A 16074-nucleotide genomic window follows, 5' to 3' on the forward strand; every position below is an offset into this window, starting at 1 on the left:
TTGCACCTCTTGCTCCCAGCTCCTCACACGCACACCACAAACTGAAGTGAGCTCCTTTTTAAACCCAGGTGCCCTGATTAGCCTGCCTTAATCGATTCTAGCAGCTTCTTGATTGGCTGCAGGTGTTGTAATCAGCCTGTCTGCCTCAATTGTTTCCAGAAAGTTCCTGATTGTTCTGGAACCTTCCCTGTTACCTTACCCAGGGAAAAGAGACCTACTTAACCTGGGGCTAATATATCTGCCTTCTTTACACTAAGAAAGTTGGCAAGGCACCGAAGTCTGCATGTGGTGTGTGTCCAGGAAGACTTCGCGGTGTTCGTGCTGTGTGCCCTAAAGTCCTTATGAGGTTGTCAAAAACAAAGAAGCATATTAGCAGAGCCCATGGTGGTTCCATGTGTGCTAAATGTGTCCGTGACAGAATCAAACGAGCTTTCCTTATTGAAGAGAAGATTGTTGTGAAAGTGTTGAAGGCACAAGCACAGAGTCAGAAATCTAAGTGAATCTCTTTGTACTGTCTGCCTAATACATAAAAATTCAACTTTTCTTGTGAGAAAAAAAAAAATCACTCTCCTATAGCCATCTGGCCCGACCCTGTTACAATATATATGAATACATGGGTCTGGTTTTTTTTCAGGAAAATGCAATTGTGGGGCTAACAAGATCAAATGTATTGCCATGCTGCAGTCAGTCATGCTTCCCATTTGACACAGACAAATACTTCAATTCAATTATTACATTCCAATGTGATATGTTAATATTATGAGCAACAGTCACGATTTTTTTCTCCTGCTCAGCAGTGGTCACTATGATAGGTTCAATGCAGGAGTCCGGAGAAAAGATATTGTAAGTGAGCACTGTTCTGTAACGTGATTGAATAAAATATTTTCAGCTGAAAAACAGCTGTTTCCTTAGGCATTTGATCCACAAATATATATTGCAAATGCTGGAGAATAAACAATACAAGGAACTTTAAAATACCCTGCACTGGTGAACAATTTTTGATGTGCTAATAAGACTTAGTGCCAGTGAAGAGAACAATTTGTGGGTTGCACATTATTGTTTTTTTGTAGATAATAGTTTCAAGACTATTAAATGCAAAAATCAATAACGAAAAAGAGAAAAGGTGCATTTTGGTACTTCTCAGAGCTACCAATCACAATATTCTTTTGTTCGAATGTAGGAGACACTTTAAGCAAGGAAATACTTGCAGTTTCCTCAAATGTAGAGTAATTCCAAGATGTTCAGCACAAACATACAAATAAGACAGACCATAAGAAAAAGAAATACAGCAAAAGACTGAGTGGCTGGATTCATCTCCTTGTGATAGGAAACTAGACAAGTACGCAAAGTACATTGTTGAGAACATGAAATGTTTAAACCTTCCAGCTTTTTGCATTTTCCAGAGCAATAGGTGTTATTATTCTCTGGTCAACAATAAATGACAATCTGCCAGTTTGGTTGCCTGGAGTGGATACCATGAGGCAGTGAACTCCCAGGTGTGGAAGTCTAGTTTTAAAATATGCAAAATTAACACCTACTGCTCCAATGAGAGACAGATATGGAACAATTTGTTCTTTAAAGAGAAGCTCCTCACTCTTCTAACACATCATTGTTAAGCGTTACATAAAGTTGGAACCCATGTCATGGTTAGATCAACATTACTGTCTTTCTTTTTTCTTTCTCTGTGTGAGTCACTGAGCCATGAACAACATATGTTTGAGATTAAAGCTAGAGGTCAAGATAGCTGTATTGCATATAGTGTTTAATCCACTGGGATAAGGATTAGAATTTCATGCTGCTTTTGTTGTTATTGTTTAAAAACTATCTCAGCAACAATCTGGAGAAGGCAACTATAAACAAAGTGGAATGATTATGCAAGAGGAGGACATAAACAAAAAAGACCTGAATTAAAACAAAAAAGATGCATCTTTCTGTGGAGAGGTCTTTTAGATTAAATATAGTTACCCTGATTTATATCTTGTGCACTATTACAGGGCAGGAATTGTACAGGAGAGGATAAAAAGACTTGAAGCCAAAAAGAAAACAAATAGTACTAAATTCCGTTTTACATAAATTACTCAAAATAAATTGGGGAAATTACACATACACACACATACTTAAACACACTTTTGGGGACATGGTTTGTTTTATAACTAGTTCCAGAAGGTGTCTCTTTTTAAAATTGAATTAATTCACCTGCTTTTTGTGAAACTTATTGTTAAAAATGTTCTGTATCTATTGCTGCAGATCTGTAGCCAGGGATGAGTCAAAGCTTTTAAGAAAAAAAAGTTCACAGTGCAATCAAGATCATTTTAGAGTTCATATTAATTTACTTGTATATTTTGCCTTTCAAATCCTCTAATCCAGCTAACAGACTTGCTTTCATGGAAACTTGTGTATAGACAATCCCTGTCCTCCTAAAGTGAATGACAAAGCTCCCAGTGGCTTCTGTTTTTATGAATTAAATTCCTTATAAATACATGGAGGTTCTACTTGCTTGAGGATGCTGTAACACTAACTCTTGCCATTATATCAGTAAACAGCCATTCATTACACAGATCCCAAAGGCAACCTTCACAAAAATGGCCTGTGACAGCCTAATATTTGTTACTCCCCAAAGATTGATTAGTTTAATGAAGGATCTATGTAGTTTAAGTTTTCTGCTGACTTACTTTGGCAATGCCATGTGTACATATGAGCAATCCACTCATCTTAACCTATTCTGATGTTGGAAAAACTTGCACAGATACATCAATAATTCATTCTATTGTCTAGTCTGGGGTACAGTTTGGGGATGAACTCAAGATTAGTTGCCAACTGTAACATCACATTACCTCCTAAGAGCAATTTCTAATTATATAACAGATTGCTTTGGGTTACTTAGAGAATGGTTACGTACCAAAATTGGCGAATTCGCATTTAACTTGTTTTATTGCCGCAACTCATCAGTTTTAATAGAGCAATTTTAACTTTTATATTGCTAAACCTTGAAAGAATTGAGGTACAAATGATGTACCAGTGCAGTAACTTTACTCCAACTCAAAAGTCATATTTTGCTTAACTTGCCTCATGGACCTGAAGCTGAAACTGATAGCTGGATATTGGAGCATAAACAGATACACTCCATGTTATCACAAAAAGAAAAGGAGTACTTGTGGCACGTTAGAGACTAACAAATTTATTTGAGCATAAGCTTTCGTGAGCTACAGCTCACTTCATCGGATGCATTCATGTTATGTGGCTAGACAAGAGAATTAGTGACTGAGGAAGCAGTCAAATACAAAGGATGTCTTGAAAGTGACAATAAGATGAGTACATTTTAAGAAGAAGAAGAGAAGATAGAATGTGAACTGTGCTGAAACCTAATGAATTGTAAGTGCAATACAGGAAGCTAACAGAAATAGAAAGAAATTCTAAAACATCTGAAGGCTCTACTTCATCTCTTCTGAAAAGCTGCCTAACAAAACGAGTGAAGCCTTCATACTCTTGTTTGCAGCTGCAGAAAGTGGCATTAACTCGTAGATAAACTTGACAATAGCAGTTCCTGGGATATCAGATCAGCTGTTTTCACTGCTAGAAATGCTAGTTCTTGGCTATCAAGGAATATGAGAAGTAAGGATGCAGTCCTATTAGCATCCACTTCTAACCCATACACTTTTGCAACAGAATACAATCCAGCTATTACACAATCAACAGATGTTCTCCATGCAAGACAGCCTTATTAGAGGAATAGCCTTGTTACAATAATCTCCTTATTAATAGAGCATTTGTGTTCTTTACATGATGCTCTGGAGAACATTTAACCTATCTATCCCTTTTTATCTGTAATATTCCTTTATCCAAACGTTATGTTCCAGCAGATTGATAATGGATGACTTCCAACTGATAGCTTCCCAGCTTATGCTCAAATAAATTGGTTAGTCTCTAAGGTGCCACAAGTACTCCTTTTCTTCTTCCCACTGTAGAGTTCTCATGCTACACGGTCACTTCAAAAGCACAGCGGCAGACATTGCTAACTATTGTTCTCTCCCAAATGTTTGCCTTCCTTGTACCTTAGAAAAATAATGAAAAGGAATATACCACAGTAGTTTTCTAAATCAAATTTCATATTCCAAAGTATTTGACTTTACAAAGCAACAGAAGAAACCCTTAGGTAAATGTATTCCTAGGACATGAGATTATACCTCCATTTAACAATTCTGATGGCTATTTTCCATCTGAAACACTGACACAAACGTGAGAGTGAAGAGTTGCCCCTGCTGTGGGTTCTGAGAGGAAGAGGGGTAAGTCTTATAGAGAGGTCTCTTAGGGGAAGCAGAGAGGAAAGAAAACAAAATCAGAAAACATGAATATAAAGATGTGTACAGAGGTCCTATCAGTTAGTGACCATGAACAAACGATTATTCAATTGATCTGCAAGATTAAAGATGCATTAATATATGGATTTTAAGCAGTTAGGAGAACTGTATCTTACCAGCTGTATCTCAACTGCGGTCATTGGCCTGTGGTTAAGCAACTGTAGCTTTTCTGCTCTGTTGAAAAGAAATATATATATATATTTACATAGAATTCTGAACAAATGAATGGTCAGATGCAAACACTTCCCTAATAACAGAGTTATTTCCAGAGGTCATTTTCACTAGAGTTGATGCATGGTCTCTGACCTTGATTGTCACGATAATTCTGTAGATGTCTTTTCTTTGGCTATCTACCTAAACTGGTATTTAGTAGACCAACGTGGCAAAGCAGCTTCCATTACAATCCCTTGTTTCCACACATGCATAACTTACTGAAGCATTAATCTTTCGAGTTGGAATTTTCAATGCTTTGTCTCTGCCTCAAATTATTTATTAATAATACTTTGGACTACTCCTATAGCACCTTCCACCTGAGGATTTTAAAACACTTTACAAAAATCAGTGAAATTAAGCCTCAACATCCATGAGAGGTAGGAAAGCACCACCCAGACGCTGGACTTTATGATGAGTGGTTACTGAAAACCAATTTAATCAGATATAGGATCCTTCCAATCCCAAGGCATCAGCCACTTAGCGAGGTCAATATATAACTCAGATCTTACCCAATAATCATGCCGATGCCAATCCTTTAGTAGCTAAAAACTAAAGGTTTAATAATCTAAAAGAAGAGTGTTATTGAATGGTTAACAGATCATATACATACAAGTACTTTCAGTGTTCATAGATCAGGATCATAGCAGTGATGGAATGAACTGCTAGCTTGCAAAAGTCTCTCTAGAATCACCCAAGTAGATTGGGGATCATCAGTCCTTGTTTAGAGCTTCCTTGTTAAAAATCCAGTCCAGAGAAATGAAATAGGAAATGAAGACAAAAAGGAGATGTCTCAGGTGTCTTTTTATATCCTCTGCCATGTGCTTGGAATTTTACTGTACTATCCCAATCAAAGCCCACAGCCCCTGTTTGTGGAAAGTGACTGGCCAAAGATGGAGTCCAGGATCACATGTCCTTACATAGTTGGCTGGATCACAGGGGTGGGCCATTGGCCACTCAGTGTCTGAGGCATCCTCAGGGAGAGCTATCTGGGCAGGATAAGTTTCTTCTATGGCCCACCGTTAGAGTGAAGTGTCCTTAATTGGCCATCAACACATAACTGTCTAGCCTTGATGTAAATGCCTCTATTGAAGTCAATGGAAAACTCCCACTGACTTCAATAGAGAGTGCACCCATAAAGCCTTACTATACCTTGGATTCACTCTCCATAATAATTCTACTCATTAATCTACAAATTAAAAAAAAAATTACACATTTTTCCTCCTTTAAGAGCTTTATTACTGAAGTGGAAAGAATGGAAGAAAACATATTTCAGTATTTATTTTACATCCTAGTGAAATACATATCTTCCCAACAGCTAAGCCCAAAGGTGCTGTCATATGCCAGAATGTGTTTCTCACTGCTCTCAAAAGCTGTATTTTATCACTCTGGTCCTATTGACCAGGTCACGATATCAAAGTAGCAGTGATCTCAGCCCGCCTTAATGGCTTAGGGGAGAACCACACAGCTATATCACACTGCTAGAGATAGAACTGGTACGACTGGTGAGGGAATCTGCAGCAGTAATAAAGACATCTTATAATAAAAGGTCAGTAGTTGTAATTTAGTAAGTTTAGATACAATGAAAATGGGAGTTAAGATAAAATTTTAACCCTCACCCCCCTTTTGAATAAAAGTAATTGTTCAAGAACTATTTTAAAATTAGAGGAATCTCATTTCTTTATTGCAATCTGTATTTGCCCAATATTTCATTATTGTTCTTATTATTATTAATTAGTAAACTAGAATGAAAAAGAATCAGTTAATAGTTATGGTTTTACTAGTTTGCCATCTAGGAGCAACCTCCCATTTTAAAAGGACTAAAGCTTCTTTCCAAGTTATTTAATAGAATTCCAAAGAGTATTTAAATGTATATTTATAGCAATTCCAAATAGCTTCTCATCAGTTTCTCAGAACTGTAGGAGGTTTCAAGAAAGAGGAAACCTCACATTCTTCAAGAGGAAAGAAATGCCAAACTCACAGAACTGTGCTCAGATGTCTGGGCCTTTGCAACCAGCTGGTCATTGTCTGCATGCCTATGCCCTCCAGATACCAGGGAAATAAAATATTAAACGGTTGACTGATAAGTACCAGTCTTATCATTAACCTTCCCTCGTTCACCCACCTCCTTCCGGGTGACAATCAGCTGGTAGAAGTCCTGCTGGGGGCTGTGCCCGGGTCTCGAACAGGTTTTCCTGAAGCAGAGATGTCATTTTTGGGACGCTGGCAGGAGGTACTTATGGCAGCCAGGAAGGGGCAGGCATCACAAGAGGCCACTGGGAGGCCAGCACCCTCTTAAAAGGGCTGGGTCGATATTAACGCTTTAGCCCAGCGGGGTCTTCGGTCCAGCAACAAGGAGGGTCCTGTACACCCCTTAGTTGGTAAAAACAGTCCCTCCAGCCCCGCTGACCTGAGGGGAAATATTTGCACGGACCCAGGGGTGACGACCCCGGCGGAAGGATACCGCTCGCTAGGCGAAGGAACGCCTGGCAGTGCAGGGAAGCAGGACAAACAAACCGCTAGGCCGGAGGCTTCGTGGGGCGTGGCCAGCCAGGCAAGGGGAAAGCGTTTCGGCCGTGGGGGGCGGGCAGAGGCCGCGGGTCCCGTCGGGGGGTAAAGTAGCCCCTCGCCTCTGCCTGTGCCACTGGTGCTGTGGCTTCAGCTGATATTTGAAGGGAAGGGAAGCTGCTGCTGGGGTGGCACAGAGCATCTGCAGAGGCCACACTGGGACAAACTAGATACCTGGGGCCTCTTTCCCTGGGTACTGATGATGCGAGGGGGTTGCTGGGATCACTCAACTGCCCCACGCTCTCCTGGCTAGACTTGTTGTGTCACCCCCGGTATGAGTTCAGCTGCCCTTCCCAGTCTGTCCGGGGCAAAGAGGGAGGGGAGACGCACCATCCTAGGCATTGTGAGGTCCAAACTGGTTAACCAGTTAACCGATTAAATTTTAATAATTTAAACAGGTACTTTTTAAAATTATATTTACATCCCTTCCAGATACCATTTCAGTTTTAAATGGTCCTCAGACATAGTACCAGATTTCAAAGGCTGGCAAACACCTTATAATATTTAAGACACTTCAATGCCTTATCACTTATGTATGCACCCTAGTAACCATTCAACAGCCAAGGCATTTACATGAGAAAATAGTGACAAGCGATGTGCTGCTCTGGTTTGTGTGCGTGCAAAAAGAGTGAACTTAATACTCATGAAAGGAGCCTGGATGACAGCCCTGGAGACTGAAGCCCTCTGTTTATCCAAAGAACATACACAGCATAAGCAGCCGTAGTACAAACTTTTCCAGGCTGCTCCACCAATATGTCTTTACTTTGACCTGAAGGAAAAATCCCACATTCCCAAAGACAAGATGACCTGACAGGTCTTTACCATCTCTGATGTCCATGATTCTATGAACAGAGTATTCCTATGAGAGACAACATGGTTCATTCAAATCTGAACCATGCTGCTGAGGCTGAAACAACAGTGTTAATTAGGTTTGGTGATTTTTGTGATGTGGATGCATACCCATTAAGAACTCAGACTACCTCCTTATTTCACAGGAGCCTCCAAAGAAATGTCATATTCATTTCAAATCTGGCCAAAAACAATGTCCTAAAGGAGAAAGACTATCTTATCTTACCTAATTCCTTAAGCCGTTCAGTTACCATTTTTATAAAAGCACTGGAAACTGTTCTAAAATACGTTTCAACTTTAATACATTCACAATACAGTTTTTAATAATAATACACTTGTGAAATACTTTATATTTAACCATACAAAAAACTCTACATTTGCTTAATATTTGAATAATGTGCTGAACACTATTTACTAGAACCAGTCAAAATTTTTCAAATTTTGATGAAATTTAAAAAAAAAAAAAAAATCAGGACAATCTTTGATTGAAACCATTTCTACTCCACTTTTTGACCATCCCTTTCATTTTAATTTGCTCTCATATTTACAAAGAACAGAATTTATTTCCCCCGCTACCCCCACAAAACAGACACATTCACCATTCCTTAAGCAAGAATCTGGAATAAAAGATGTCTGACATCCAGATCAACTTCTGTAAATGTACAAAATTATTTTTGTTTTAAGGAACAAGACGCTTGCTTCCATTCTATAATCATCAGTGTCCTTTGAATTTAGCACTTGCCATGACAGCATGGACATGTATGCATCCCCTTAAGTACAACTACCAAGATTTGTTCTTCAGTGGAAAGGTAAAGTGTTTTTAGAAATGCCTGTTATTGTTTCACTACTTATACAGTGGTGGTGCATATCTCATAACGTTTTACAAAACAGGTAAAGATCATAATCCCAATTTTACAGACAGGAAAATTGAGGCACTCAATGATTAATTGGCAAGAGTTCTTTTGTATGCTTTTTGTTTGAATATTTTAAGAACAAACAAAGATACCATCTCCCTTGAAATAGGAATCAGCTAGTGTCCCTAGCCTGTCCAAAAGGCCTGTCCTTCCACGGCAGTCTCTACACGGGGTGAAGAAGAGAAATCTCTTTGCTCCACGTCCTCCCATGCAGGGTTTGCCACAATCTAACCCAATGTATCTAACCCAGTTTCTCCACTGCAGCAACTACATACTCTCTCTTCTGTCAGAGTAATTGTTCAGGGTTTTTTCCTCCCATCAATAATCCTTTTTGCAGCACAGCATTTAGCCTCTTTAAACCTGAAGTCAGACTGATTGCGCAAGAAGAAAATGATGGCTTACAAAAGACATGCAGGAGTCAGTATTAGACTCATTCCCTGTACCCATAACTTTGCTTTGTTTTTGGAAAGTCAAGGATAAGAGTCCAATATGCTAGCCTCTGGGAACTCTGCATATACCTCCACTGTTTTTCCATATTAGCCATTTATGAAGATTTCTCTACCAATAATCCCAAACTTGTTTACAACAATACAGTGTCTGTTAAGAATGTAGCTGGATTTAGAACTGAGCTGAGGTCACATTGCTGGCTGCTTTCTGTCTAAAAGATAAAGTATTTATTTCTGTTGGAGTTCATTACTATTGTGTGCAGCTGAAGACACAGACATGTAAGAATGAATGCTGATTAAAGATACTAGCATAAAATGTTCTAATGCTACAATTAAATAGGAAAAACAATCACAGAAGGAAAAAACCTACACTCAGAAAATAATACTATAAAAAAAGCAAAACAAAAAACAAACAACCCTACCCAATCTAAAAAAGAAGTCCTGGCTCGCTTGGGGAAAAGATGGTAATCAGTGTCTTCAATTGGTATTGGATTAGGCCATGGCTCACCTGAGTAATCATATAAGATGAATTTTTCCAGAGCTGGGAAGCAGTATGGATGATCCAGTGGTTTGAGCACAGGCCTGAGAGATGGGCGATACCATTTTCTAATCCTGGCTTTCAATTTGGCTTGATGTGTGGCTTTGGCAAGCCACAACTTCTCTGTGCCTTGGTTTCCAGAGCTGTAAAATGGGGATAACATTTGCCTCCCTCACAGAAGAGTAGTAGAGATTCATATTTGTAAAGCATTTTGAGAAAGAAAAGCTCTATGTACCAGTTAAAATTATTTTTTTATATTAAATGACAATGTCTAACTGCAAGTTCCTCACACTACACTCTCAGGCTATGTTTAGACCTGAGCCTTTTTAGCTGTTTCCCCCTCCCCCCATTGCTGCAAGATGCATGTTATTCAGTCCATCCAGGTGACCCAATCACCTTTATCAAGAAAAAAATCCTTGACTAAATAAAGGGAAAAAACTGTTTATTCGTAAACAATGGCTCTTGTTCTTGTTTTTCAGGCTGGAAGGAGCAGATGTCCTTGGATTTTGACCCTCTCTGCGTTCGACTTCAAAATGAGTTTGAAAAATGTGTTTGAACAAATGTCTAGCTAGAACCAATCCTAACAAAATGCTGGCTAGCCATAGAGTCTTAGATTAGAATATTTAAATATATGTATTAGTTGTAACATGGTCTGGCCGCGTGCATATTTGTCAATCCAGTTGTGTTAGGAGCTGGTTTAGAATGATGAACCCATGTTTCAACATGGTCTCTTAACTCAGTTTAAGCCCCAGTTTGGATGAGATGGCTGCGTTGAGGTGGGAGAGCTAGTTGCCAAGGTTGCATTTAAAAGCATCTTTTAGCTTCTGAACAAGTTTTATTCTAGAAAGTAAAGTTATAATAAAAGGGGCAAGGAACTTAATACAGAAAAAACAACAGCTGGGATCAGGTGAGTAAGTAAGATGTCAAGGTTTCCATTGTAAACATATAATTCTGAAAAATACACAGGTTTAACAATCTAATTTATAGCATCTAGCCAAAAAGAAGTCACTAAAAGTTGTACCCTGCACCGAACAGAATGGCACGAGGATATATTTTATGAAAACTAAACAAAATGGTGGATCAAAATATTACCAGAAAGCAGAAGCTGTTTTGGAAAGCGATTTTTGCTCCGCAAGTAAAAACTCTATTAATGGGGAGACTGGGTTTTGACAAACCATCTTTAGCATGTCGGTTTTCCAACTAACATTGATATCTGTAACATTTAGAATTATTTATTCCCCCAAACAATGCAGAGCAATAGTTCCATCTCCTTGAACCTGTCAGGAAATAAGGATGTTTTAAAAATACAGCTGTTTGAAGAAAATTCTGTGAAAAACAAAAATCCCTCATCAGTTCTTCCCAGAGGTACATAATTCATTATGGAAAAGAAAAACCTAGTATGGTTTTTCTCACTTTTTACCAAATAATTATTCACTAAGGAGAACATAATCATAATAGTTTTTGTTTGTTTTTTCCCCAATTATGCCTTGAATATTGGTCACATACCAAAGCTATGTCATCCCGAATATTAAAGATTTTATAAATTTCAGTCTTATTTATCTAGATTCTTCTAGAACAATTTTAAAAGACACAGATCTCCAGTTAACAGTACCGTGTTATTGGCAGAACAGGCAACAACAACAACTATAGACAAATGTACATCATAACTAGAACCATCTAATGTGATCAGTAAGCAGAAATACTCATCATTCCTTGAGACAAGGAATATAGGTTCCAAGAGTGTAAAGCAATGTCATCTCTCAAAGGGTGTTTTGACTTAAATGTCATCAATAGAAAACATAATAACCTGTAATATAGTTTTTTAGAAGGCTTATAAGCAATGCAATATAATCTCAATGAGAAATGCTTCAACAAAAGATGAAATCATACAGACTGTTCTCAGTTTCCAAAATTTATGTGCAGAAAAATGAGGGGATAATTTACAAGAGGAAAAAGTAGCAAGTCATTAAAAACGTTTTATCTGGGCAATTTCACTGAGCTTTTGATCATAGTGCTTCCTTGCAGAAAAATGACTAAGTGCATCAAAAAAGCATTAGCAGCAGGGTACAAAAATCAAAAAGCAACATGAACAGTTTGCATGTCTTTTTTCATCCTAAGATGCCTGAACAGGTCCTACCAGGTTATAAACTGCAAATACTAATTTATACTGAAAAAAATTAGAAACCTCAGGCATGAGTGTTAATGTCTTTCAAACACTGGATATTTAAGATTGCAAACAATGCATTTGAAAAAAATATACAGGGCTTCAACCGGAGACACAAAGGAAAATATCAAAAGTTACAGAGGTAGCTATTTGATTACCAGTAATTAGCCATCTATTTACTGATTGACCTAAATACTGTTCTGACCATCAGAACTGTAGGTTATCTTCTGTTGGTGAAGCATTTCGGATGATACTGGTTGGGTTGATCATAAAACTAGGCTGTGTGTGTGTTGATATTAGTATGAATATTTGTTCCCATGGTTATTTTTCATTCAGCAACCTACAGCGAGAACATGTTCTCTGATAACTCTTTGTTTAGGAAATATCCAGAGGCAGGGATTTGTTTAACAAATAATCAGCATGCACAGAAGTGTAATAAATATAGCTGCATCTTATGGCATGGGAGGTCCACGTTAGCAGTTCCCTCTCCTGTTTGCACAGATGTACTCTAAGGGTATGTCTACACTACAGCAGCTTCTGTAGAAAAGCTACAGCCTGCAGCTGTGCTGCTGTAGTACAAACACTCCCTACATTGACAGAAGGGGGTTTTCCATTGACGTAGGTAATCCACCTCTCTGAGAGGAGGTAACTAGGTCTCTGTATACACCGGAAGTTAGGTTGACCTAACTATAGTGCTCAGGAGGCAAAATTTTTCACATGTGAGTGACAAAGATAGGTGGACCTAAGAGTTAGGTGTAGACCAGCCTAAGTGTGAGCTGTGAGAACACCACAGGGGCTGTAAATATGAAAGCTCCTCTTTCCTCTGTATAAACAGCAAGCCCCTGACCTCCCTTTCCCCAAACTGAGTGGTACAAACAGAGGAGAACTCTCCTTTTCTCTTGCATGCTGCTGCAAGACTGGGGAACTGTTAGCACTTCCTTCTCCACTTGTACATTGCTTCCAAGATTTAAATTTCCATCAAGGGATAAAAAGCAGGATTGGACTTTTAAAAAAGCAGTTCAAAGATCTAAAATTTTAACAGTGTGGCTTCTTTCTGTATCTATGATGTCACTCCTGCAGCATGCAAGGGAAGATAGAAAAAAATGCATGTATGCCGTGGCAGAACAAGAACCCACAGCCCCATGACACTAGCAATAGGTAGGCTACCCCCTATTCACTATATAAGCAGGGAGCGAACAGCCACTGTGTTGTTTTAGAGCAAAGAGCTCAGAAACTGATCTGCTCCCATCTAAGACAATGTCAAAAAACTCTCACAGATGTCATTCACATAGGATCATGCCCTACAAGTGTACGTAGGGTTCCTTGCTAGCATATACACACACACACACACACACAGAACTTGATTATTATAAACTCGATCAAAAATAATCTTCACAAGAAGCCAGTGTTGCCAGTCTCAGTCTGAGCCCACAATTAATGCTGCCTTTGCACAAACATGAATACACAGCAAAGAATTTAGGGTCTGAGTTGAACTCATGATTAGTTATATCAGACAAGAACTTTGAGCCAGGAACTTTGGAACTCAGGTCAACCCATCTTTAACTTCCTATAGCATACCTAATTTAGGCAGCACATGCCCTAACTAAGATATCTAATTAACAGCACACTGTTGCAATGCCTCTGCAGATTTAAGTCCTATTGTGGATGCTACAATAACAACAAATACAAATAAGTAAGTATTATGGTGAAAATTAAAGTGGGAGCACCAACTTTGATCAATAGCAAACCAAATGAATTTTGCACATTTACACTTTTAACTAACTCCTTGTAATCAAACGTTAACTTTAATATAGATATTTTAAGTAGTGAGAATAAAACAGTTACTCACTTTCTCGTAACTATTGTTCTTCGAGATGTGTTGTTCATGTCCATTCCAAGCAGGTGTGTGCATGCCGCGTGCACGCCAGGCAGAAGATTTTCCCCCTAGCAGCATCTGTAGGATTGGCCTGGGTGCCCCCTGGAGTGAGGACAAGGGCCCAGTTCACTGCCTTCAGCCCCACCAGGGTGCCTTGGTTATACGAAGTTGCAGGCTTCCTGTCGAGTAGACCTTCCGGCCAAACAGGTCCAGTTTCTTGGCATCCCTGTTTTTAGATGGGGTGGATCCTTGCCACAAGTTTTTAGATGTTTCGGTTATCCACTTGATAAATGGCAATGCAACCCTGGATGGGCCGGAGGGAGCCAGGATGTCTATGACAGGGTCTAAATCCTCTTCCACCTCCTCTGCCTGAATCCCCAGGTTTTGGGCAGCCTGCCTCAAAAGCTGTTGAAGAACCCAGTTGTCCTCCAAAGCTAGGGCCGTCGAAGTCCCTGCGACTGCTTCATCGGGTGAGGAAGAGGGCCCAGTTCATTGCCTTTGGCCCCCCCGGGGTCCCTTGGCACGCGGTACTCGGGCTGTGGAGCTGGTACCGATGAAGAACTCTGCGCCACAGCCGGTGCCGGGGCAGATGAATCCGGTGGGACTGAGACCATCGGCGTCGGTAGGGACGGAGCTGAGGCTTCCACCGGTTCTGTCACCTGGAGAGCCGGTGCCGGAGCTGGCTGAGGTATCAGTGGCAAAACCATGGGAGTCGGTGGGGCCACTCCGCCCGAGGGAAATGCCATCATCGGCAGTGCCGGTGCTGACTGTGGCACGAACGACGCCAAGGACACCAACACCGTTCTGGAGTGCGGACCAGGGTGTCCAGAAGGGCCATTGAGCAGGTGGTTGCCACTGTTGCTGCCATGGTGCCGGGTATGGTTGGTGACTGTGCTGGGACTTGGACCTTCTGCTCCGCAATCTGATAGATCGAGCTGAGTCCACCTCCAACTGAGAGGTCTCCAAATAAGAAGACCATAGAGGAGCAGTCCCCTGGGTGGCCAACGAACGACGACTCAATTCCGGGGAGCGGTGCACTTCCGACGGGCCATCGTGGTTGGTTTACCCCTGGAGTGGAACAGGGGGCGTACGGTCGCCGGAGATTTGTCTCTCCTTTGGGGGGGGGAGGAGGGGGGGACGGCACCTTGAGGTGCATCAGGTCTGTTGCCGCCTTGAATGGTGGTTATATGTCCACCAGATGGTCCGGGGACCGGGGCAGGAGTCGACGAAACCCTGGGTGCACGCCGCGTGCACGCCAGCCGGAAGATTTTTCCCCTAGCACGCGGACACCTGCTTGGAATGGACATGAACAATCACTCAAAGAAGAACCCTAGGTTGTCCTTTTCAAGTTCTCCACATTCTCATGGGAAAAAAAATCTAATACAACTGTTGTACAGCAGGTCTGAGCTCTGGTAGTCTCCTCTTGCAACACAGGTGGAGATCTACACAAGTGGGCAGAGTAGCCTAACAGCGCCAAGGTCCACCATTCAGAGCTAAAAATCAGAATTTCCTCCCGCTGCATGGAGGCAGATTTATACTTAAGGAACATGATTCTTCTAGCTGCTAGAAGAAAAATCATATTGTGGCATATGCTACCACTACTTTATATTTTATCACATGCTTCAAACTCATAGGGTTAAATCCGATCCTCCTACTTCAGCCAAGACTCCCCAGTAGGCCTCTGGCCGGAATGAAGATTACAGGAATTGCTCTATAGATAATATGCCCAATTACGATTGCACTGAAGCATGGGAAGTACAATGGATATTTTTCAGGAAGCTAGAAAATTATGCCGTTACTTAAGTGGTACCATTTTGTCTTCCAGGAAATGTTTTCATTCTGAAAACTCTGGAGGAGATAGCAGTGACAAAACACGCAGCCCGCCCTTAAACATTTTAAGGGTTTTGCTTTGTTATAGTTTTTGTCAACGACAAGGGAAAAGTAAAATCAGGATGAAATACATTTTAAAGTGCTACTGATCTTCAGATCCAAATTTCTTTGAATTTGTCGGTTTAAAAACTAAAAGAATAATGTCTGGGTCCTAACCGTAATATACTTTCAAATCTTTAGGTCCACCTGATATCTAAAAATTGATTCTCCCAAAATAAAAGCTACATAGGTAATACAGGCAAGAAAAAGTGAGAGAACAGT

The 16074-nt window shown here is 40.2% G+C and overlaps 1 protein-coding gene across 3 annotated transcripts in view; it reads right to left on the minus strand.

The window, feature by feature from the left end:
* Positions 1–16074, minus strand: part of CRCP (CGRP receptor component) — a 41642-nt gene that overhangs the window by 4487 nt on the left and 21081 nt on the right. For all 3 annotated transcript variants that reach the window (XM_077836627.1, XM_077836626.1, XM_077836625.1), the window contains one exon: positions 4475–4532. In XM_077836627.1, coding sequence (XP_077692753.1) covers positions 4475–4532 — 58 coding nt within the window. The remainder of the gene's footprint in view (positions 1–4474; positions 4533–16074) is intronic.

The sequence above is a fragment of the Eretmochelys imbricata genome, chromosome 17, assembly GCF_965152235.1.
Source record: "Eretmochelys imbricata isolate rEreImb1 chromosome 17, rEreImb1.hap1, whole genome shotgun sequence".
NCBI classification, from domain to species: domain Eukaryota; kingdom Metazoa; phylum Chordata; order Testudines; family Cheloniidae; genus Eretmochelys; species Eretmochelys imbricata.